Source organism: Anoplopoma fimbria, chromosome 13 (genome assembly GCF_027596085.1).
Source record: "Anoplopoma fimbria isolate UVic2021 breed Golden Eagle Sablefish chromosome 13, Afim_UVic_2022, whole genome shotgun sequence".
NCBI lineage: Eukaryota > Metazoa > Chordata > Actinopteri > Perciformes > Anoplopomatidae > Anoplopoma > Anoplopoma fimbria.
In genome coordinates, this window is record NC_072461.1 from 8,682,125 (window position 1) to 8,705,831 (window position 23,707).

A 23,707-nucleotide genomic window follows, 5' to 3' on the forward strand; every position below is an offset into this window, starting at 1 on the left:
CGATCATAGCATCACAGCAGTGTGTGGTGCAGCTATGTCATCTCATTTCAAAAGGATAAATTATGATATTTATTTCACGGTATTTTTTATTTTTTTTCTTCTTCCTGGCTCACATTTTGTTTATCTTTGATAGCCCTGGAATCTTTTGACATGTGAAGGGAAATATTCTGGCACCAGTGGGGAAATAAATCTGCAAAGTTATAAAATGATAGAATCAATTTAGAAAGGATCACATAAATTTAGACAACCTGTTTATTTTTTATTAAGCACTTGGACCCCTTGTTAAGTCTCGGATTAAGCTTGCAATGCACTGAAGATTAGATGTGTTGTATGTGTCCCAAGAAAATGGCACAGGTTTTTGTAGTGCTGGGTGTTTTTATTTCTTTTCTTTTTTTTTTAAATTTCTTTTAAGCAACACTACATCCTTCAACACTGTATGAAGTCTCTCATAACTGCCCCGTCACTCCAGCTGAGGTGTTTGATTGAGAAATGACCCTTGTGGATTTACGGTGAAACTGGAAGGCAAGCGAATTGTTGATAATCAAAACACCAAAATGATTTATTTTTACCCAATTATAGTATATTTTGAAGCATTTCTAACCCTTAGTCTATTTTGTGGTTTGAGAAGATTATGGCATTTAATATATATACACATTATGTTTGTTAGAAAATCGAGTGTGCACAATTTACAGGAGAGCTTTGAAGTTGAATTTTAGTTTTCAGTTTTCCCTTCCGCTAACACCCCCCAACAGTTTTCATGTTTGTGACATGTGTAGAGTGACCCTGCTTGCTTGGTAGACATTTAATTACACATTTTAAAAAGGTAAACAGTTCTCTGACAGGCTGTCCACACTGTTATGTCATTGTTGGTTTTCAATAAACATTCACTGAACCTGACCCAGAAATTCATCATCTTGTCAATTTATTCAGTCATGACTTAGTCGTAAAATTAAAGCAGTATTGCATCAATGCTTACAAAAATATTTTCATTGATTTAAAATTAAAAATTAAAAATCCAAATATAGAAACAATAATTATGCTCCAATATGGAGAAGAACAATGCCACCCAGTGGTGAGTGATAAAATATTGTCCATTTAATTTGCGGAGACCTTCCCTGTTGATTCTTCTGTGATGTGAATCTTCAGCTCTGGTGCTCCTGCCTCACTTCCAGATGATTTTTGGTTGAAGGTGAAATACGAGTACACTAGTCCACCTGACATACTGCAAAGCAAACAATGAAAGCAATGAATTGTGAGGCCATGGAAAACAATTGATGCTACCCCTCAGCTGTGACTAACAATGTGCCTACCAAGACGATAAACTTTACTGTAGTTCATAGATGCTATGAAATGGAATTAAATCTCACAATGCCGCTATTAAAAGACAAGAAATTTAGCCATAGTAAGAAATGTAAATTTACTCAGATGTTTTTCGGCCTCATATGGTCACATTAAACTCACACATTTAACAAAACATGTAATTATAAAAATAACAGGATGAAAATTAAACTGGAATGGAAAGTAATAATTCTTACCAAATGCTGAGACCCAGGAAGTTGGTCCAAGAGAACATGTAGTCTCCGCCCACAAAGATGCCAATATAAGCTACTGCAACATTCTTAAATAAATAAAAAAGATTATGTAGGTAAGTGATGATCTTGTTAACAGAAATGTGACAACACACAAGTTACCTCCATCAAGGAAGTTGTCTTTATTTCTGTATGGTTTTCGATATTATCTGTGTCTGTTAATCTTGCCTAAAAAATGAAAGCTTGGGAAGGTAACATTGAAGAAACCAGCATGAGTACGCTAGATTTTTTAAAACACCAATCTGAAAAAACTTAGCCCAGTGTTGCAAACTCTTTTCCAATGAAAGTAGCTAGCAGCACTAGCTCCAAAAGTTGCTAAATCTAGCAAGAAAGTCGCCAAGTTGGCAAAACTGATATCCCGTCCCTTCAGTCCTCCCTACAAAGCCCCTCCCCCAAAATGATCATCATGAACGCAAACAACAAACATGGATACTGTCATTAATCAAAGCTGTCCTGCTAGTAGTTTTTTGTTTTTTTGTTAGAGCAATGTATTAATTGATTTCCATTAGGTTCTAAAGAGGATTTCAACAAGCATAACAATTTGGTGAAGATCCAGATCCACTGCACATTGCAAGTAGAGGCCACTTTGACAATGTTCAATGTTTTATGATTGTTTACTATGTGCAGTGTGATGTCGAAACCAGATCCACATAAAGATTAGAATTGTACGCATCGTCTGTTAATAATATATTAAATATACTTAATAATAAGTAATGAATTTGGAGGGTTAGCTTTCCAGCCTAAAATAGTAATCTTATCAGTTTGTTCGTACCTTTATTGCCCCAACTACTGTTGTAGTAAGTGCTGAGTTATAATAGCTGCACAGGACTATGGAGTACATCAGCACAAACCTGAAAAACAAGAGTCCGAGTCTTACAAAAACAGGGTTGGCTTAGGCAGTGATGTAATAACTAATTTGTTTTTTTTAATTGCCACAAAGGTGTGACGGTAACTGAGCTGTTTGAACCGACTTAGAGGGACATACCCCATGAAGCAGGACATGAGGAAACAAAAAATAAAAGTAGCCTCAAGCCAGTCCTCAAATGTCACTGCCTATGAATCGAAACACAAAAATTGGTCAGGCAGGGAAAAGCATACAGTTTTGGGCAAAAAATGCCCAGAAATAACACACTGGATCACAGTTAGCATCTGTACCTTGTGTAGATCGCCAGTAAATGCACTTGCCAAGAGAGTGGGGATGACAATGATAAGTGCATTGTAAAACAACACACCATACTTCCCGAGGCCCTTAACAAAAAAAGAACGTATTAAACGCTTGCACATGTAACTAAACGACAAACGTAAAGACAGTTACTTTTACTGGATGTTGAACATTGAAATATTAATAATTCTTCACATTTTACTTCTATATGACAAATAGGTCGACAGATGTCAGCATCTTAAATCATGATGGTCAAAAATGCTGTTTTGTTAGTTTATACTACTGTGGACATGATGCAATCACGTGTGTTCAAAATCCTGTTTACTTAAAGGGTGAATGACCGAACCAAAGCCTTCACCATTGTTCACACCTTGCATTGTTGAAGTAAAAAATCTAGGACATATAAGCGGTCTAAACCCATTGTTTCCCAGAAAAGATATGGATGTAAAATAGAAATAAAAGTAATCAATAAACTTAACTGGGAGACAAAGTTCATCTTCCTCCTTTGGTAGGAGAACTATGTAGAAAAACAATCTTCCTCATCCATATACTTTTTCGCTATTCAATATCAGATAAAGCCGTTAATCACACCTACACAAACTTCAGTGAAACTACAAGTAAAATACAGTACAGATAGAGTCTGTTTGGGCAGAATGCGCAGGGAAAGTTACCTCAGTGCCAAGTTTCTTCTTGGTGTACACGCCGCTGGCAGCAGTGAACGCATCATTGAGCAGAATGAATGAGTAGGCCTCCACATCGAAGGCCAGGTCAGAACTAGAGGACAGGAAGAGATGGAGGGGAAGCGAAGGTGTTCAGTTCTTAAGTGATAAATAAACAATTCCAATACAATTCATTTACCTTAAAAAACTCCATACCTTGCAGCAACCATGGCACCAAGGACTATGGTCACAACACTGTACACAAGGCGTTTTGGGAATGTTTTTCTGGAAAAAGGAACACTGAAACAATCAGATCAAAACTACCAAAAATGGCAACTTGTTTAATTAGCCTGATGAACTCCGTGTAAAACTTCCTCATGATACATAACGTACAGTACTTTCAGACCAGTTGTGTCACAATTCTGATGAGATCAATTGTTTCAAAGCTCTAACAGCAATATATAAATCAGAGATATGCCTTACCTTAGTATATATACTTCCAGGATCATCGTCATCAATATGGTGAATTTTCTTAATACTGTAAACATTGGTAAACTGTAAAAAAAAAAAAACATGTTTTTAGGAAAAACCACATGAACGAGCACAGACAGACTTGAGGATTAAATCTGCTATATTAGACAACAAACAAACTGGATAAACCTGAGTTTTTTGGTGCTTGCCAGTCCTGTTATATGGTTCCCAACATAGAGCAAAGGAAGGGGGAAAATCTAGCAAGAGAATAAAGGCGTACAATAGATTTGAAATAAAAAGCAATTCAATAAAGATGACTATATTTTGATATGTCTTAAAATAAGAAATGCTCACCTTTAAGGGAATAGTTCTGTCAAAATCTTGAAACTGGACTGTTTTACTCATTTTGGCAGCATAAAGGACAACAAGAGTGGCGATCATCTGAAAGCACCAAAAATGACCATGAAACGTGTGTGTGTGTATGACTGACACACACACAGAAACATCCACACCTGGACAACTTACCTGGCCAATACCCAGACACATGTAGGAGGGAAACCTGCAAAACCAACACATAAACCGTTAAGGACTTAGTGTGATCCAATAATGACTTATTTAGTGTTATTAAAAGGCTGCCTCTATGTGTGAGCTTTCTCCTTTAACACCATTATGAATGAGGAAGTACTAACGATACTTTCCTAATACTTTGCTTTAGTATTCCCATTCTATTTTCACTCCACTACATTAATCTGATTCCTTCATTTACTAGCTACTTTGCATAATCGTATTCAAAATATAGATTAAGATACAACTATTCAATAGCTAGCTAGCGAATAATGTATTCAAAGTAGTTCAATCGGCTCCACCCTGACCAGCTTCAACATTAAAGTGACACACATTGGCCTAATACATACATATAATCCAGAAATAACATTATTCTACTTAACGAGTGGGCCAACATTTACTTTTAATACTTTAAGGAGGATATGCTTTGATGCCAATACTTTTGTACTTAGCGAAGCTCTTTGAATGCATGCCTCTTGACTTGTAAGAGTATTTCCACCTCACTATACTGGTGCTACGTTTAGTAACTTAGCCTAAGGCGACGTCTCCCACCTGACATGACAGACTTGGTGGCAGCGCCGCATAGTAAGGTTACCTGAAGCTCGTGAGCACGGTTTTATTCACCACCGTGATGAGGAACGAGCTGCCGGCGTAAAACAGGGCCGAGTACAACCTGAGCAGTCCGGAGTGTTCAACGGGGTCTTGGCCGACATTGGGTGTCATCGTTTTCATCGTATACAGACACCTGTTGGGAGTTTCAGAGACGTTCCACTAACAGGCGGAGCGCGGGAGGTGGAGTCGGCTACTTCCGGGTTTTGGTGGGAGGTTCAGGTTCTGCCCATGACAACCTGACCCGGCTGCACACAACATGGCAAGCGTCAATCTCGACGCTCGTCCGTGTCCATGTGCACATTTTATTTAAAGAAGTTACTAACCAACACTGAAGCAAGTCTCTTTTCTGCCTTTACCACCACTTCTGGCTCATTTTAATGTAAAGATCTAAATCTAAAATAAACGTTCTTGATTGATTTATCCTTGATTTTGCAACAGAAGGAACCCGAGCTGTACTGCTAGTTTGCCCAATGTCTAGCCTACAATTACAAACATTTGTAAGGTTTTGGTTGATTTTGAAACAAAGACAGGCCCCACCAGTATTCTGCAGGGCAGTAGGCTAGAATTGTCTTTAATTTAGTTTATATCTTAGCATTACAAGAAGGACTTGTGATGTGGTTTTCAAGTTAATAAAATGTACTTGCACCCACCCTGACAAAAAACATTTAAAGTAAGAAGCCTAAATTTGCATAATACAGCAGTGTTCCCAAATATGTCAGGATTTTCTTTCACAGATCACCCAAGCAGTCCACGCTCTTTAAATCTACAAAGATAACTAGAAGAACAACATTAGCCGAGTTAAACATTGTTAGACTTGAAGTCACATTGAGGCTCCAGTGGGCAAGTAGGCAAAAGTACTTTCTGTGTTTGCTAGTTTGCCGGAGTAGGCAGTCTGTCTGTCAATATTCTGCTGTCAATAGATCTGTCTGGAAGAAGAGTCGTACTTAGTTGTTACATTTCATGGGACATTCCTAGAGTCAACTGCCGTAACAAGCTAACTGTGTGGATATGATATACCAACTCGAGCAGGATGTACAATTTCGTAATCGTGTCTCTGAAAAGGAGGAAGAGTACAAAATGTGGTGCTGCTTTCCAGGGGGCACGTGGAGTTGCTTGCTAGCCATGCAAAGTACAAAACCAGACCAACATTTGCCCCTTTGTTTTGAACAGACTCACTTTGGTAAACCTGAGGAGTCAGCAGTCAAGATAAATCACTGGTTGTTGTTGTACAGAGCACCACTGTGCACACTAGTTCCAATCTCTATTTGCTGTCAGTGTCTCCACTTGAAGGCGCTGTTGCATCAGACTTGTGAAATCTCCCCAGTGGAAAATAAAACATAAGATAAGATAATCCTTTATTAGTCCCGCAGCGGGGAAATTTGCAGGCTTACAGCAGCATAGAGTTAAAGTGCACACAAGAGACATAGTAAAGAAAGACAAGAAAAAAATAAAAAATAAAAATAAAAAAACAAGTATTATAAATAAGCAATAAAAACAGTAGAAAAACACAATAACTGAAATATAATATTTACAGACAAACTATTTTAACTATTATTGCACAGTGTTTTTACTGTCATGTGTCATGTGGTCTGCTGGGAGCAGAGTTGGTTGTGCAACCTGACAGCAGCAGGAAGGAAGGACCTGCGGTACCTCTCCTTCACACACCGGGGGTGAAGCAGCCGGTGGCTGAAGGAGCTGCACAGAGCTGCCAGGGTGTCCTGCATGGGGTGAGAGGTGTTGTTCATCAGGGATGACAGCTTGGCCATCATCCTCCTGTCTCCCACCACCTCCACCGTATCCAGTGGACACCCCAGCACACTGCTGGCCTTCCTGACAAGCTTGTTCAGTCTCTAACATCTTCTTCTGACAAAGTGGCCTCAAGCACAACCTTCTCCCTCAGCTTTACTTGCAACACTTTGACTGTTTATGAAAGTCTGCTCTGTAATACTCTCGCTTGCTTAGAGCTATCTATTTCTCTCCTCGTTTTTCAACACACATTGAAATCATAAACGATAACTACGTTTTTTGTCTTATTTTATCAACAAAAAAAAGCAGCTTTTCAACATATTGCCCCTTTGAGGCGAGATGAGCCAGAGCCAAACTTTGCTGACAGTTTGAGTGCTGATGAATCAAAGCCTGGAGACTCACCATGACAGATTTCATGACATGATTTCATTCAACATTGCACAGCTGTGACATGTTTTTGTTTGTGTTTAACCTTAAGTTTAGCTGTGGGCGGCTGTGGCGTAGTGGAGAGCAAGGTAGTTCTCCAATCAGAGGGTCGGTGGTTCGATATCCGGCCTCGGCAGTCGATGTGTCCTTGGGCAAGACACTTAACCCCAAGTTGCTCCCGAAGGCTTGCCATCGGTGTGGACTGGATGTTAGTGATGGTGGCACCTTGCATGGTAGCCCTGTCATCAGTGTGTGAATGATATGTAATATACTACTGATTGTAAGTCGCTTTGGATAAAAGCGTCTGCTAAATGACTGTAATGTAATGTAATGTAGCTGCGGTCCTATCTGACACCATTATCTTACACTGTTTCTAAAGTTGTGCAGCTGATTGGCTGATTGAACTGTTTGGATTTGAGCACTGGGATTAAGGTAATTCCTTTTATGTGGTTTGGTAAAAGATGAGAGCTCTTTGTTAAATGGTGAAGGAGGAAATCTTTTCACACAAAAGTCCTCCAGCACTGGAGAAACCTGCTCTGACTTGAGTAGATACATATGAGAAAGTATGCTGAGAAAGTAGAGCCTGAGTGACTCAAAAGGGAGATTACTGTAATTAGCTGGAGGTGTTTTACTGCAGTTTTAAAGGTATGAGTAATTCACAATCTTAAAAGCCTGAGGACTTGGGTCCTCACCTGATTAACAGCTAGATATTTTGAACCGGTGGATTACTGTTTACTTTGAATTCAACATATTTTTCACCTGACTTTCACATTGTCCACTTTCTGAGTCCAAAATTACGGAGATGCACTGTATAAGTGTGCCAGCAGAAGGACTCACAATAGGGTTTACTAAACTGACAGAAACCTGGAAGACTGCACAATACTACAGCAGTGTCAGATGCTGCCTGAGGTCAAATGATAAGCTTGAAAAGTGTTACACACTGAGTCGTTGCCAGACAAGAGGGGTTTTTTTCTAGTTCCTTTTGCTTGTTTTTGTTGGCAAATTGAACAAAATTAGTCAATCACTTTTTTGCATTGAACTTTTTGCTAAATTCTAAAAGCAGTATCAGTATTTGCTGATGATTTAAATGTGGCGTTTTACTGCTGGGTGTCTCTAAAGGCATAAAAAGTACATTAAAAAGCCACTCAGTGAGTGAGTGTCTCTGTTTTTTAAGAGGATCAATCAAATTGGAATGAAACCAATTAAATCACATGTATGAGCTCAGTGATGCTTTCCAACATGTTTTAAAGCCTCTGTGTGTAGCTGCTCGTCTCTGTGTCAGTAGTCATGACAAAGGAGGGATCAGAGGTCAGGGTTTTGATCCTCAGAGGACAACAAGGACATTCATTCATTTTCCGTAACCTGCTTATCCAGTTAAGGGTCGCAGGGGTGCTGGAGCCGATCTCAGCTGTCAATGGGCGAACGCAGGGTACACCCTGGACAGGTCACCAGCCTGTTGCAGGGCTGACATATATAGACAGACAACCACTCACACTCACATTCACACCTACGGGCAATTTTAGAGTCTTCAATGAACCTTAGTTGCATGTCTTTGGACTGTGGGAGGAAGCCGGAGAACCCGGAGAGAACCCACGCTGACACGGGGAGAACATGCAAACTCCACACAGAAGGTTGTCTGGCCCGGGAATTGAACCCGGGCCCCTCTTGCTGTGAGGCGACAGTGCTATCCACTGCTATAACACCAATTTACTCGAATTCTATATTGACCTGGAGTGACATTTTCAAGGTTAGGTTACAGTATTAATAGATTCCTCAGATATATAAAGTCTCCATGTGTGGTTTTTGAATGATCTGGAGTCTCCTGCCGCTGGAGATGACTAAGATATGACTTTGCCAAGAGCAGAATCGTATCTAAAACGTATCTCTCTTCATAGTTTGACTATTGAGAGACAATCATCACTGCCAAATCCGGGGACACAAATATGAATAACATATGTAATATGAATAATAACACATTTATTAAGTCACATTTCTCAGAGGTTACAAATGTATACAATGATTGTATGAATGCAAAGGTAGACGTAATATTCACATTATTTACCACACCATAAAAAAAATCCCATTATAAGTAGAACTCCAAATTTTTATAAAAATAAAAGTACAGAAGTATTAGCAATGAAATACACTCAAAGTAAAATAAATCATAATGCAGAACGGCTCCTGTCAGTTGTTATTGTATCATTATTATGGATGCGTTAACATAACATAACAAGCTGCACTTTAATGTTGCAGACAGTCAAAGTGGAGCGGATTTCTATCACTTCATATACTGTTGGGTAGTTACACTAGTTACACAGTAACACTGCATCACATTTTATAAACCGATGGTACGTTTTGGATTTAGAATATTGATCTGGAGGGAAACTATAGCTGTTCAATAAATGTAATGGAGTGATAAGTAACAATTATTCCCTTTAAAATGTTGTGGGGTAGAATTATAGGGAAGTAATTCAAATATCAAAGTACAAGGACCTCTAAATGATCATAATGAATAAAAAGAAGGATCCATAATTGCTTTCTGTATGACACAAGCTCTTAAAACACCAACTGTAGTAAAACACGACGTCTCAGTAGGCTGGTCTCCACTTGTTCTGATTTATCCGATTCAGGATTTTCTTCACTTTGGGATCAGCACAGATGGGCTTCATTCTGCCTTTTAAATACAGTCTGTGGACCCACAAGGGCAGAAAAGTGTTTTATATTATAACAAAAAAAAAAGAAATTTAATACAAAACCGTTAGGATTTGACTCATTGTTGATGTACACCACTCACATCATGGCAGGGATGTCACAGGGCCCGCTGCTGTGCTGCATGGTTACTCTCTGAACCTTCAGCAGCAGTCCGAAAGGGATGTGCTTTTGTGTTTTGATACAGCATTTTGGGATGCCAGCTGCAATGTGGGATTAAGATACATTATAAGGATGATGAAAATAAAATAATATAGAATGAAAGAATATGGTAACTGACAAAAATATATATTCTTAGATTTGTTCTAGACATATGGATTGTTTCTTTGTGCTATCAGTGCCACGCAGTCTAAAAGATACCTGATTATTAACATTTAACAATTTCAGTGGTTTACCTTCTTCTCAGGAACACAATATACAATTTATAGCTCGGGTTTGACTTTGGGTTTGGTTGGGTTTCAAAGAAAATAGCAAATAAAATAAAAAAGGTTGTAAAACTGAAAAGCAGCATGGATAAAATAAGTAAACAGCTGTAACGAAAACATTTTTACATCCTCTGCTCTTCCTACTACGCATGCACCTTTTAAACTTTCTGGGTTAATGTGAACATAAATATACAACTCAATGACTGTTTAAAACCCTTTGAAGCTGTATTCATGTTTGCACCATACAGTGAATAGCTCCCACACGCCTTTACTTCCCACCATGGATCTAAACATCTCTGACTTATTGAAGAGTGTACATTACTTATCCTCAACAAGCACTGTCTTGGTTTTAACATCGTCATGAAGATGCCATTCTTACCTTCAGTTGAGGTGATGGCCAAAGCGCAGAGGCAGACAATCACAAACGCAACTTTCAGCTCCATGATGACAGAGAAAATGATGGGACGGGGTCTGTCCTTGCTCTTTAAATACTGGCACTGAACAAACAAACACACACACACACACACACACACACACACACACACACACACACACACACACACACACACACACACACACACACACACACACACACACACACACACACACAGTGGTATGCACACACCCAACCACAGGGAGAGGCAACTCTCAATGTTTGCTCAACACAAAACAGAGATGATTGAGTCATTTAAACACGGTAAATTTGATGCCCTTATAAAAACAGAAGTTACTTTCATTTTGAACCTAACTCTTTGTTTAAACTGCTGAAACTGGAGGAGTGTGTGGTACAGGCTTGCGGCGCTCGGACAGGCTATGACATGTTTAATAACCCCTCTTTTAACGGGAGCTTTAATGAGCTATTGGTTAAGAATGAAAGCTCGGTTAATGCCACACCCAGAGTCACGATGGATATGATACATAGTTAAAGCAATGGAGACCAAATGGAAATTAAATTAAGAGCAAATTTAAAGTTAATTAAGATCAACTGTCAAAGGTCTTTGGAAAGCCCTGTGAAACATCAGAGTAAAACGGAATATTATCTTTAAAGACTCGTGACAAATTAGTATGTGTGTTTAATGCAAGGCTGTGTAGCTATGTTGAATAAATCATTCTGTAAACCATGTAAATACAATCGCACACAGAGGACCAGAGTTTTAGCATCTGTCAGCAAGACTCTTCATCTGTAGATGGCCCTGACCTTTGACCTCACTGCAGAGTGAAGCGCTCAAAAAATTATTTACATACCGGGACAGAGAAAATCTGACATTTGGCAACATTGTGGAGAAAATCGTTGCAAGTACATTACATTACATTACATTACAGTCATTTAGCAGACGCTTTTATCCAAAGCGACTTACACAGTACTGATAGATAAAGGCATGATTGACAAGCCGTGTTGATATTTTGATCTGAAGACAAGATATTATTGTTGAAGCTGCAGCTCAGTGGCAAAGAACAACTTTCCCATGCATTGTTTGCTCAGGTGTGATCGGAAAAACCGTCCGTTGCATGTTGTGAAATTCAGCTGAGCGTGCCAACCAGACAATATAATTATTGGGGGGAAACTCAGAAGCAATATTGACAGGCTGACTACTTGGGTGTGAAAGTTGGAGATGTGGCAGCAGTAAAAACCAACAAACGGATGCAGCGTCTGTGTTTTGTTTGCATTTCATTTTTTAACATGCAACAGCAAATACCTGATCCCATATAAAGCCTTCAAATCACAAGAGTTCATTTGTTGCTTCTGTCTGATGGATATAATACCCTGTAAATCTGGAGGATATGTTTTGTTCTTTAAAACCAGCCACTGTGGTCTGGTTTGGCTACACTGGCTGGTTTATAAAATTGACAGTTTGACATTTCAGTATATCTGATCAGTTACTCTGCTTTTTGCAATTGATACATTTCAAGGTGTACATGAATAGCAATTCAAGCAGAACTTTACAATATAAAAAAAAAAAAATTAGGGCCCCAAAAGGGTCCGTGCTGTTACTTTACGTTAATTTATTCTACACCTTATCTAATGCACCATGTCATCATGTATCTCTAAGGGGCGATGAAGGCTACGGCGGTAAAAGGAATCACAAGATGCATCAGTTAGATTTACAAGAAATAATTAATAATAAATTAAAAAAAATCAAGATCTAGCTCTTCCAATATGCCAAACGGGTATTGAATCAGTCGAAACAGGTTATAGTCAAAGTGTGCGAGTTGCTGCATGCTGTTCCAGATCTGGAAAACATCACTAACTGTCATTCTGGCAGACATGTCAGCTTTCAATCATCGAACATAAAATAATATGACGATTAGAATCCACTTTGATTCTTTTACGCAAATGGGACATGTTGATACACAACCGAGATTTGTGTGGAGTCAAATACTACTACTGATTTCTGGGAAGTAGTTCTCCATGTTTGCTAATTATCAATTCCTTTCAAACGAGTTTCTTTCACACACGCATACACACACATCAGCAGACGGGAAAATAAACAAGTATTGTCAGTGAATAGTAAGTTAAAGGTGTAATTATTTTGAGCGTGGGAATAATGAAAACAGACAGCAGATTTTTTTGGTATGATACATTCTGTATTGTTTTCTCCTATTTTCAATATACAATAAGAAGTCGACTACACAAGAAGGAACCACTTTAGCATCGTCATTTAACTGTTTAATGTGGATGTCTTTAATATCTGATCTCTGACTTATTTACAGTGTTTTCTGCTATAATTCTGATTTGAAATGGAGCTGTGTCTTATCTCCTCATGTAGAATACAGTTGTGTTTACATTATGTGCATTAGTATATACATTTCTAAGGTTGGAACAAACATGAAATCTACTTTTCATGAGCAAAGTCCCTCTCTGTGGATGTAAATAGCCAATTACTGAAGTGAAAGATAGTTCTCTGTCTGTGGCCGTCTTTACAGATACATAAATATCATGGCAGCGGGGGTTAAGAGAGAACAAAGTTTGATTTGGCACATTATTGGTTCAAGGTTCAAATCTCAAGGCTTGTGGTGGAACAGGGGAAATCTTCCTTCTGTTGCAGGGCCCCGAGAAGCTGAGGTATCAGTATCAGTATCAGTGCTCAGTCTGTCCTCTGGTGGCCACATGCAGAAGGCGCAGCAGCAACTCGGCGGCAGAGCTCCCTGCAGAGCCACGGGCCGGATCTGAGGCCTCGATCTCCCCCAGGCAGTCAGGGTCCACCGCACAGCTCTCTGAGAACGGGGAGAGGACTTTATTCAAGTTGTTCCCAAAATACAATTCATGTCACATTGGACTTTTTCGATCTGAACGTGACAAACATTAAACCGTACTGAACCTGAGTTACAGCAGATTCCTGAAGCAGCGCAGCGTCCTCCCTCAGATCCACAGGGTCTCCCTCCTGCCTGGCAGGGGGTGAGCAGGTAGTTCTCCTCCACGCAGTGAGCCGTTTCCGCGGAGCCCAGCAGGCAGCCGAGGCCCTCACCGCAGCAGATACTGGGGCCGAAGCAATGGCCCCTGTCTCCGGGGCCACACGACATGCACTGAAGGAGAATTGGGATGAATTTAAGCATTAATCAGATGAATAATTGTTGGAACATTGTCACTTTTATTATCCATACTAACAGACGATACTTTCACCTTCCCTCTTAATTCAAACAACATTAGAAATGGCCATGCTCTAGAAAAGCTGACTTAAATACTGGGAAATGGCTACATGATTTTTGTTGCAAATTTAAAGCTAGGGTGGGCGATTTTGGAGAAAACAGCCGTTGAGATTCCGTCGCGTGCTCTCTGGCCTCTCCCTGCCACGCTACCTGCTGTAGCTCCTCCCACCGAACGTCAGTTATGCGCGTTCATGTGAATTCAGTTACATTGATAGGAAGACGAAACACCATGTCCGATTCCCACAGCCAATAAGAACGGAGAATCGGAGCCTCGCTCTGATTGGTCAAAGTGTACATGAGCGGTGGCAATTTTTGGGTGCGGCCCACAGAGGCAGGGGAGAGCAAAGTTATGAGCAGATATTCTCAGAGCACTTCACCTACATATAGCTGACTGGCTATTAGGACAGTTTTGCCAAATATTACAGTAAAGAAATTACCCACCCTAGCTTTAACTCGGTTCAGTATATGTTTGTGTATATTTTTTATCAACTTGCTTCTAATCTGGAAGTCATGAGAATTAAAAAGAATATAAAAACACTTGAGATGCATCATACCATACAGTTTTTGTTTCCTTTATAAGCTACAATATAGAAGTTTATCAAATACACACACTACTTTAACATAAAAAAAGGCATCAAATGTCATGCTCCTGAAATAAAATATATATAAATGGTAGATTTGTTTCTATCTTTAACATTTCATGCACAACATTAAAGTTTGTCTGTTCTTGTTTATTATAGCTTTCATTATTGAATTGTATTATGGTCAATTTCCCCCCCCCACATTTTTGAAAGTTAAATGCTATGGTTGTTCTTTAAACATCTGAACCCAAATCATTTAAACAATGATATAAAATTTGATCTCATAAAAATGTTTGTGCAATAAATCATATTTCATACTTAAAATGTCTTTCATTTTATTTGCATTTTCCTTATTTCATCCAGTTACTTAAATGCCATTAGAACAGGCTCAAAGGCAGATTAGGAAATGTCAATATTTCAAAAAATGTCAATAAAGTAAAAGTCAAAAAGATAACGGTCCTCACCTGTCTGATCCCGGTCTCCGGGAGCGCTCGTTTCCCTCCTCGGGGGCAGTTCTGGATGTAACAGGCGGATGAGATGGCGAGCAGTCCCAGGACGCACAGGGGGAACAAGGAGTGAGGCATCGTTGCTGGTTTTGGATGAGCCGGTATGTCCTCCTGGGGTGGATGTGTGACTGCTGTCCTGGTAGACTGCTCACTTATAAGCAGATGGACACGGACCCCGACAAAAGCGACCGACACTGCTATCTGACGTCAGTGTCGCTCCGCCGTCCACAATGCACCCGAAGGCCACCTGCGTGCGTGCGTGCGTGCGCGCAAGAGGTCGCAGAAGATATGGCTCTGCATCAGATGTGTGCCATCTAACAAATCTACACAAGACAACGGCTCTGACAGCAGAAGATGCCTTTTCGGTATTCAGGACCGCGCCACACTTATCGGGAGTAACTTTTGTTCTGCATAATTTCAGCCCACGCGGCGGATGGCAGGAGGGCAACACACTGGAAATTGCAGACATGAGCAACTACTTAGGCTTGTGTACAACTAATTACATCTAATTTAATAAGCACGCTGATTAGGTACATTTCATGTTGGTCATGCACAATTCAGCTGTCATGGTCACCCACTGTCCATCACTGCACAACAGACACATTCTAAACTTTTGTCACATGAAGCACACTGCTAGCATCATGGCAACCTCGAGGTCACACACATTATCCTCCTGATTAAAACTATAGATGAGCACAACAACATTAGCATTTCAAGAAAACACAACAACCTTATTCCATGCTTAGGGTTGTATCTCACCCATTAGCTGCCGATGCTAATTAACAAGGAAATGCTAAATGGCAAACCTGAGCGTCAGCAGGTGTGAAGGACTTCTTTGATTAGCATCTTAGCATTCAAACTTAAAGCTTTTCAATAAACACAAAACGTGCCCTTTAGATTATAGTACTCCTGAACAATGAAAAATAAAAAGTTTAACAAAAAATATTTTAAAAAACTTCTTCTCAGAAATAGAAACAACTCCTGTAATGAACCTTGAGGTAAACAAGTAGTGAAATTAAATTTAAATTGGAGGGTTGATTTGCATTTTATGACATGTACCAAGCAGAAAAATAAGCTAAAACGTCACTTTGAAAGGCAGACGCAGTAGTTAGTACAACTCAGACATACACATTCTGATTTAGTATCATTTAAGGGCTTTTATCCCTGACTTTTAGCTCAAACAGAGAAGCTGACATCTCCATTTCATATGCACAACAACTGATTCCAGCCTTTGCTCGTATGGAGCGGATACAGGATCATGACCTTGGTTAAGCTTAATGTTGTCAGGGAAACCAACACATAACTTGTTCTGTTTGTGATGGCGAAGCCCAATAAACACTCTTGGGTTTTTTTTCCTGACTTTGGTCCATTTAACCCATTTGATGCTTGCAATGACAAACACAAGAAGCAATTAGGGTGAAAAGTGAAGTGGAAGAGGATGAATACGTGGTCAAGGACACGGGAGGACTTGGACATCGTGCACACATTTATTTCCCAACAATGCACCTTATAAGAAAAGCAGTAATAGGAAATACAACTACGTACGCCGTCAGTCAGAAACTTGTTTGAATTACACACACTTTAAAGAAATACAGCCTTCCGATAAAACCTGAGAAACACTTGCCATTGCGTGAATTCATGCAATAATATACAGTTTAATATGAACATATCAATCTACATAATCAGTCCTGAGAAGTCGTCATTTACATTTTCTTCCTGCATTTACTCTCTAAAGACAAACAACCGATATGCAAGAGTGTAGGGAATGTAATGTGGTGAATAGAGTGAAGAGGGGACGGCCGAGCGTGTCCCGGCGTGTTTCTTCACAATGACCACACAGCCTTGTGTCCACTCGAAATCCACTTTCATTCTTCTGTCCTCTTGCTACTCTGTGCCTTCTCAACATCCTCGAACCAAGGCTGCAGCAGCGCCTCAATGCTCCATGAAAATAGAGGGACAGGATGGAACAGGGAAGAAGACAATTTAATTTCATTCTTTTACTCAAGATTCTTGTAAAGGTCTTTGCTTTCACTGATGTTCTTTTTATTAAGAACTTTTATTTTGTGACGTCACAGGTCCAAGGAAATTCAAAGAAATATAATCCACAGCAAGACTTGCAGTTCTTTAAATGTGTGTGAATAAGAAATAATATAGAAAAAAATCCCCAAAAAGTTAGAAATGAGGAATGAATAGTGTCATGGCAACTGTTGGTAAGAAACATTTGGCAAATGTTTAGAACGTTATCATATAATCCAACACATGTGAAGATGCACTGTATATCAAGAAGGGGGACGGAGGCAAATAAAATGTCACCAGGATCTTTGACTTTCAGCTGCAAATGTTTTAATTATTTTTCTTCACAGGGTTTCTTAGACGTAGGTTTGTATTTCTGACGGCATCCGTCAGTGATGCACCCGTATGACATCACTGCGTGGGGTAGGGCTTTGGCAGGCCGGACACAAGATGTGATTGGATGTAGATGCAGTGACAGAGTTAAGTGGTGGTGGATCCCTCCGCACGCAGGAACGGCAGAGCAAGTGTCCGCAGGTTAGACGGTAGATGGATGATGCAGATCTAGAGTACATAGACACTGAGCAGGAACATGCAGAGCAGGTCTCCTCACCTGGCAAGCAAATGCGAGAGAAGATTAATCAAATGGTCAAAGGATGTATATTGATGTAACACATCAGAAACATTTAAAAACTCCTACACTCATTAATTTGATATTTTTCCAGTAGACTTTTTTCCTTTTCCCCCAACCAATTAGATCCTCAGTTTTCCTGCACACCAGAATGCCTTTCAACAATCAAATGGCAGAGTGTTTAGTGTGAACATTTTTTCCAGTTCAGGAAAATCGCAACATGTCTTGTGTTTGCTGTGAATTTGGGTCCATCTAGACTAAATGAACAACGTCATTTAAAAGGGTTATTTTTGAAGCCTGACCTCTCAATTCTGTTTACAGGAATTGCGGAACCAGACTAGACACTGAGTGAGCAATGACAGAGCTGTGCTCCTGACCACAGTTTTTTACACAAGATGCAACCTTTCATATTAACAGAGGGTAGTGTGTTTTCTCTGAGTGTTCCAAAATGGACTTTTCTAAATCCTACCTGGCTGCATGCTTGGAGTGCCTGCAGTCTGACAGTGCAGTGAGGTGTTAAGTGGTTCAGAGTCAGGACCGACCCGTCTCTGCTGAGACAAGTTCGAGGTGAAGGAGGGTCGTCCCTGCAGGGCGGAGAGGAGGGCCTCGTCCAGACTGGCTGACAAACGCTGCTCATGAGAGCTGCAGCTGGGGACTAAAGCAGTATGGTAAAGGAGTAAACGTCGACACAACGGACAGGTTAGCAGGAGAAAAAACGTTTTAGGATCTTAATCTTACAAAAAAAGTTAAATTTACCCGAAACTGCATCATTTCTTGGTCTTTTTGTTTGAGGTAGTAGTTGTTTCTCAGCTGTCAAATCTTCTGATGATTCGTTGGAAATTCCACTTAGGTCTCGTTTCTTTCTTCGGCCCAACTCAGATTTTCTATCTATAGTAAGAGGCTGGGTGTTAAATGTGTGATTTACATAATCTGATGAATGTCCTAATCCAGTGTCTTCTGTTTTTGTATTCCTGTTTGTGGTTCTGGTGGCAGCACTATATTGAATACCAGTGTTGTTTGTTGAGCTCTCACTGAGACAGGGAGAGTACGGGGACACTCCGTCAACCTTGGAGGCTATGAGTCTTGAGGCCTGTGGAATCTCTCCCTCTCCTTGTCTCCCCAACATCCCGTCCTTCCTCATCATCCCTCTCTGCAGTAGGAAGTGGTCAATGCGGCTTTTCAGTTGGGGGTTAGGAAGGGGCTGGGAGGTGGAAGTGAACGGGACGCCAGTGAAGGGATCGTTGGGGGGTCGCCCCCAAGTGGCCTCCCTCTTCTGGTGCTCCTCCAGGGTGGTGTTGTCCACTGACACACCGCTGGGCAGCAGCATGGGCAGCAGCATTACCTCCTGAGTTATCTGGTCGAGGAACTCTTCTGGGATGGAAAGATTGCTGGAGTCAGATAAAAAGCCAACAGATAATTACCAACAGTGCAAGACAATTAATATCCGTTGTTATCACTAGAGCTGTATTTTATGTACTCTCTCCTTCAGGATGCAGGTTAACTGAAATGTGATTTTTTTTTTTTTTTTTTTTTTTTTAAAGCTTCATAAACACCTACCTTGGGGATGTAGCTGTTTGCAGCCGTGGTTTCATCCTGCTGACAGAAGGGCCAAAAAACACAGGTCTTGACAGCTGTCTTTGGCTGTCCTCATGGACTCTTTTAATCCTCTCCACTTCTTCTGCAGGGCAGCAGCGAGCAGGTTGTCCCCACACGGCCAAAGACTTGAGCCCAAGAGCAGATGCTGCGCCGCCGAACGGCACGGTCACGCGAAGTTGCGTCACTGCGCCCAATGAAAGCAAACCCCGACTCCACAGCTCCTCCTGATGAGAGTTTGCGGGTTGCGGCGGTAGAGGGGAGAGGAACGGGGGCCGGGGACTGAAATTTGAACGTGAGAAACAGACTTGGGTGTCCTCCCTGAGTTCGCAACGACCTACCAGTTTAAAGTCTGGTTCAGGATTACTGGGTTCAGTGTTTGATTTGAACGCATGGCCTCTTTGTTGAGGCTCATCTAGGGTCTCTTCACCCCACTGTTGAGCCTGAAGTCTCCACTGGTTGCTGGTACTTTGGCCATATTTAACGTCATGTTCTTGTTGTTTTTCTCTACTCTGTTTCTGGTCCTTCACCTGCAATTGTTTTTTTTGCTGAACACGTTTGTGGCCTTGGTCAAAATTCCAGGTGTGTAATGTGTCAGAGCTGGTGCTGATCTCCAGTCTCTTGCAAGCCTGTCCTCGGTCCATACCCCAGGGCCACAGCTCCACATCCACCCTGCACAGCTCCACCTGGAAGCCAAACTTCAATGTCACCTGAGAGGAATAAAGGAATTATTAATTATAGAGATTGATGTATTACTAGTGTTGCCAGAGATCCTACACACTTTTAAAAGTTTTGTCAATATTAAGATGCTAAGAAATTTAGTATGGGTGTTTCTATACTTAAAAGAGATACTGTATTCTGCCTTAAGAGTGCTCACGCATTTGGCTTGTAACTTGAATATAAGGTGATATTTTCAAGACTGCAATGACATTCATTCATTTACATTTTCAGGACATAATGAGTGTAGCCACCTCTGTGAAAAATGATAATCCTGAGCTTTGCTAGGCAATCTTCTCATTTAACTCTCAAGCGAGAAAGTAAACCTCTGCTCAAGTATGACAGCGGCATCTTACCTGTACAGGCGGCCGTAGGAAGTACTCCAGCTTGAAGCCACGCCTCCGGAGAGCAGGGTCGGCTGACACAAGGTTTGTGACATCATAGCCATCTGCACACAGCTGCAGTTGTGAAATAAATGTTATTTTTCTGTTGTAATACATAGCAAACCTAATGTGTCTGTGTAATTTAATTGGTAAATTACAAAGTGTTGATTTTAGACAATACTTCACAAAATGTTTTCTGGAAAACTATCTAAGTTTCAGGGGCTTATCTTGTAGAAATGTGCCATAACATGCATTATAGTTCAAGTGAGACTAAACAATAATGCACGTGGCGAGGGGGGGACAATATAAATACAATGGGATAAGGGTGAGGTATGAATAGAAAATATAATTTAACATCTTTCCTCTCCAGTTGGGATAAAATACAAATAAAAAGAACATAGCAAGGTCAGGTATGACTCAGTCTCCCACACACCACTTTGTCCCTCTGCTTTTTATTTTCACATCTACAGCATGAACTCGACCTCCATCTGTATTTTTTTGTGCATCTACGTTGTTTCCTCCTTTTTTGTCTCACCACATGTTGGATCTATTCTTAAGATAAATGGTGCCCTCACAAAAGACGACTAGAGTGTACAGAGTGTCCAGATTAGGGTTTTAGCTTGTCTATGTCCGTACTAACGACTGCTTACACTAGTTACATGTCACGTAGGTGCAGCAGCAGTTTTGTACTCCAGAATTATTGATACTGACAGAAAAGCAATGTGCGTGTTAGATACAAAAGTAGCCTGAGGAAGGTACAGTTACGTGATAGGTGCATGAAATGTGTCGCACCTTGTTGCATTGAACTGCTGTATGAAAGGGTGGAAGACAGAGATTCAAAACCATATTCGATCGCCAACCTGCGAAAACAAACTGAGTGTAGAGCCACACATATAGTTTATAGGTCAAGGCAAAATGAGGCAGTCAGTGAGAACAACTATTTAACACAGACTCATACCAGTACACAACCCTGACCACAGTATTAGAAGGTAATCACATTCGTTTGTGTTTTTACACCTACACAAGACCTTTGACCTTATGACGATTGACTCATCTCTCAACAATTTTCTACAGTGCGCTCAGCAACGTAAACTCATGCAGTATTGTGTTAAGTAACATAGTGATTCAAAAAAGAAAGATGGTGACTTCCACTTATGTTTGCCATCTGGGCAACTATTTACAATTCAATAAAATAGTAAAATATAGCTCAACACAAAACATAAATTCTCTGTGGCTGCCACTAAGGTTAGTGCTGATTTGTCAAACATCAAATAAATAAAATCATAAATTATCTTAAATAAATTGCCAAACATTCTCCGTTTACAGCTTCTCGAATGTGAGATGTGATTGTTAGTTTTATATCACTGTAAGTGGAATATCTTTTAGTTTTGGGCTGCTCTTTGGAATAAAAAAAATGCTCTAAAAAATTGTGATGTTAGAATCCGACATTTTCTGGACTAAACAATTATTCAAATAATCATAAAAAAAGAACAAGTGCTTAAGGAATTAATATTTTGGTTGATTGAAAGAAAATTAAACAACAACTACTTTAATAATAGATTCATCTTGATTAATCTGCAATGCAGTTGACAGTTCCAGCTATTCAAAGATGATGACTTCATCATATAGGATAGTTATCTGTATATCTATGGGGTTTGAACTGTTGGTCAGACATAAGAACCAACCTGAATAACGTTACACCTGCAATTGTAATGGAGTATTTCACGCTTTTCTGACATATAATTGAGAAAACGATCTATTAATGGAGAAAATAACTGGAAGACAATCAGGTAATGGAAATAATGTAGTGTAAGCCTCTGTCAAGAAACATTTACAAATAGCCGAGTCCTCTGATGGCTCTTCCCAATCCAAGTTACTGGAAACGACTAAGTAACGTCATGTTGTAATCAAGTTTAAAGATAATATCCTTGGCCCAAATGTTTGAGGCTCTGGGCCAAATAACGTATCAATAAAAACCTAAACACATTAACTTGTGTATTTTCACGAAAGCTTACGTGTAGCCTCGTTCATAGCTTGGCTAGTTTTTGAATACAAGTAACGCACATTCAAATACGCTACACGTAGCTAGCAATATGCTAATGGGTATCATTGCTAATTCAGACACTGACACACACTGACAATATTAACATTAGCATGGTTAGCTGAAGCATACAGAGCTTACGTTGCTTGGTCGTAGACAAACTCAGCTGTTTTGACTCTTTGTTCTGACTCCTGTGACCAACTTTAGAAGGTAGCTAACAGCTACTAGCCATTAGTTAGCATAGCCGGCACAACTAGGGAAACCCAGGAGGGACATGCTTCGAATTTAAATATGCGAAATTAATCAAGGGACGCAACAGGTATTGAGTAAGAATCGTCTTCATTTAATTGCATATCCTCTGACATGTGTGTGTTCCTTAGCTCAGCTCAGCCCTTTCGAAATTTAATAACCTTTAATTTGGTCATCTCTAATTACATTTTAGAACTCTCCAATACAAATGCATTTTGTCTAACTTTTCAGAGATAGATCTCTTCCTCCTCCACATGAAGGTCAACAGGGTTGCTCAGCTTCACAAAATGCAATCTTAAGAGATTGCAACACTTGAAGGACACCTCAGTGTGTTTCATGGAAGACCCCAGACTTCTCTGGTTTGAGGACTATCTATGCATCTCACAATAACCACCTTTCTTAAACCAATGCTCTGTCTACTTACCACTCCTCCTCACAAGTTGCATCTTATACAGCCAGGCCCAATGGTGAAAATATACATTTAATATAGCAGTACACATACAGTTTACTGCTTGAAATACTTTTACTTGAGAATTTCAATATTATGCTACTTCATACTTTTACTTTGCTACATTTCAGAGGGAAATATGGTACTTTGTACTCCACTGTGTGACGGATATAGTTATTTTATTGTTATGCGGCAGTTTAAGCTTTTAAGATGCATTGCTACAGATTAAACTATACGCAACAGCACATAAAGTAGTTCACATTATCTCTACCTAGGCCAGCTATTTCTACATTAAAATGCTGCTCAGATGTTAATGCAGCAGTGCTGATAATTTAATTAAATATGCACTCATTTTTTCAGAATAATTTACTTTTTATACTTATTTTGCTGATAATACTTCTGTACAAGATTTTCTATGCAATACTTTTACTTGTAATTTTGTTTTTTTTACAGTTTTGTATAAGGACAAGATGTTTTACAAGTCTTGTGGAGTTAATTAAAAAGAAAAAGGTGATTTGCAAAAGTCTGTAAAGATAA

The 23,707-nt window shown here is 39.9% G+C and overlaps 4 protein-coding genes across 6 annotated transcripts; all 4 read right to left on the reverse strand.

Annotated features, from left to right (window-relative positions):
- Positions 1-80: 80 nt before the first annotated feature.
- slc35d2 (solute carrier family 35 member D2) lies at positions 81-5,333 on the reverse strand. Its single transcript, XM_054610980.1, has 12 exons — positions 5,041-5,333; positions 4,407-4,440; positions 4,236-4,322; positions 4,071-4,138; positions 3,894-3,965; positions 3,627-3,695; positions 3,423-3,525; positions 2,745-2,837; positions 2,575-2,642; positions 2,362-2,440; positions 1,536-1,618; positions 81-1,222 (listed from the first exon to the last, which is right to left on the reverse strand). Exons 1-12 carry the CDS (start codon positions 5,175-5,177, stop codon positions 1,096-1,098), a joined length of 1,020 nt encoding a protein of 339 aa, XP_054466955.1. The 5' UTR covers positions 5,178-5,333; the 3' UTR covers positions 81-1,095.
- Positions 5,334-9,817: 4,484 nt separating this feature from the next.
- Positions 9,818-10,815, reverse strand: LOC129101850 (C-C motif chemokine 25-like). Its single transcript, XM_054611801.1, has 3 exons — positions 10,743-10,815; positions 10,024-10,141; positions 9,818-9,917 (listed from the first exon to the last, which is right to left on the reverse strand). Exons 1-3 carry the CDS (start codon positions 10,804-10,806, stop codon positions 9,818-9,820), a joined length of 282 nt encoding a protein of 93 aa, XP_054467776.1. The 5' UTR covers positions 10,807-10,815.
- Positions 10,816-13,014: 2,199 nt separating this feature from the next.
- avp (arginine vasopressin) lies at positions 13,015-15,501 on the reverse strand. The gene is made up of 3 exons (XM_054610471.1): positions 15,057-15,501; positions 13,684-13,888; positions 13,015-13,579 (listed from the first exon to the last, which is right to left on the reverse strand). Exons 1-3 carry the CDS (start codon positions 15,174-15,176, stop codon positions 13,443-13,445), a joined length of 462 nt encoding a protein of 153 aa, XP_054466446.1. The 5' UTR covers positions 15,177-15,501; the 3' UTR covers positions 13,015-13,442.
- Positions 15,502-16,588: 1,087 nt separating this feature from the next.
- On the reverse strand, positions 16,589-22,721 carry ubox5 (U-box domain containing 5). 3 transcript variants are annotated; one of them, XM_054611136.1, is made up of 7 exons: positions 22,615-22,721; positions 21,225-21,292; positions 20,406-20,507; positions 19,297-20,042; positions 18,496-19,127; positions 18,209-18,394; positions 16,589-17,721 (listed from the first exon to the last, which is right to left on the reverse strand). In XM_054611136.1, exons 2-7 carry the CDS (start codon positions 21,276-21,278, stop codon positions 17,501-17,503), a joined length of 1,941 nt encoding a protein of 646 aa, XP_054467111.1. In that variant the 5' UTR covers positions 21,279-21,292; positions 22,615-22,721; the 3' UTR covers positions 16,589-17,500. The 3 variants fall into 3 exon arrangements, with proteins under 3 accessions (XP_054467111.1, XP_054467109.1, XP_054467110.1); XM_054611134.1 differs by having other exon boundaries at positions 21,225-21,305; XM_054611135.1 differs by having other exon boundaries at positions 21,225-21,305; positions 22,606-22,721.
- Between the last annotated feature and the right edge of the window lie 986 nt (positions 22,722-23,707).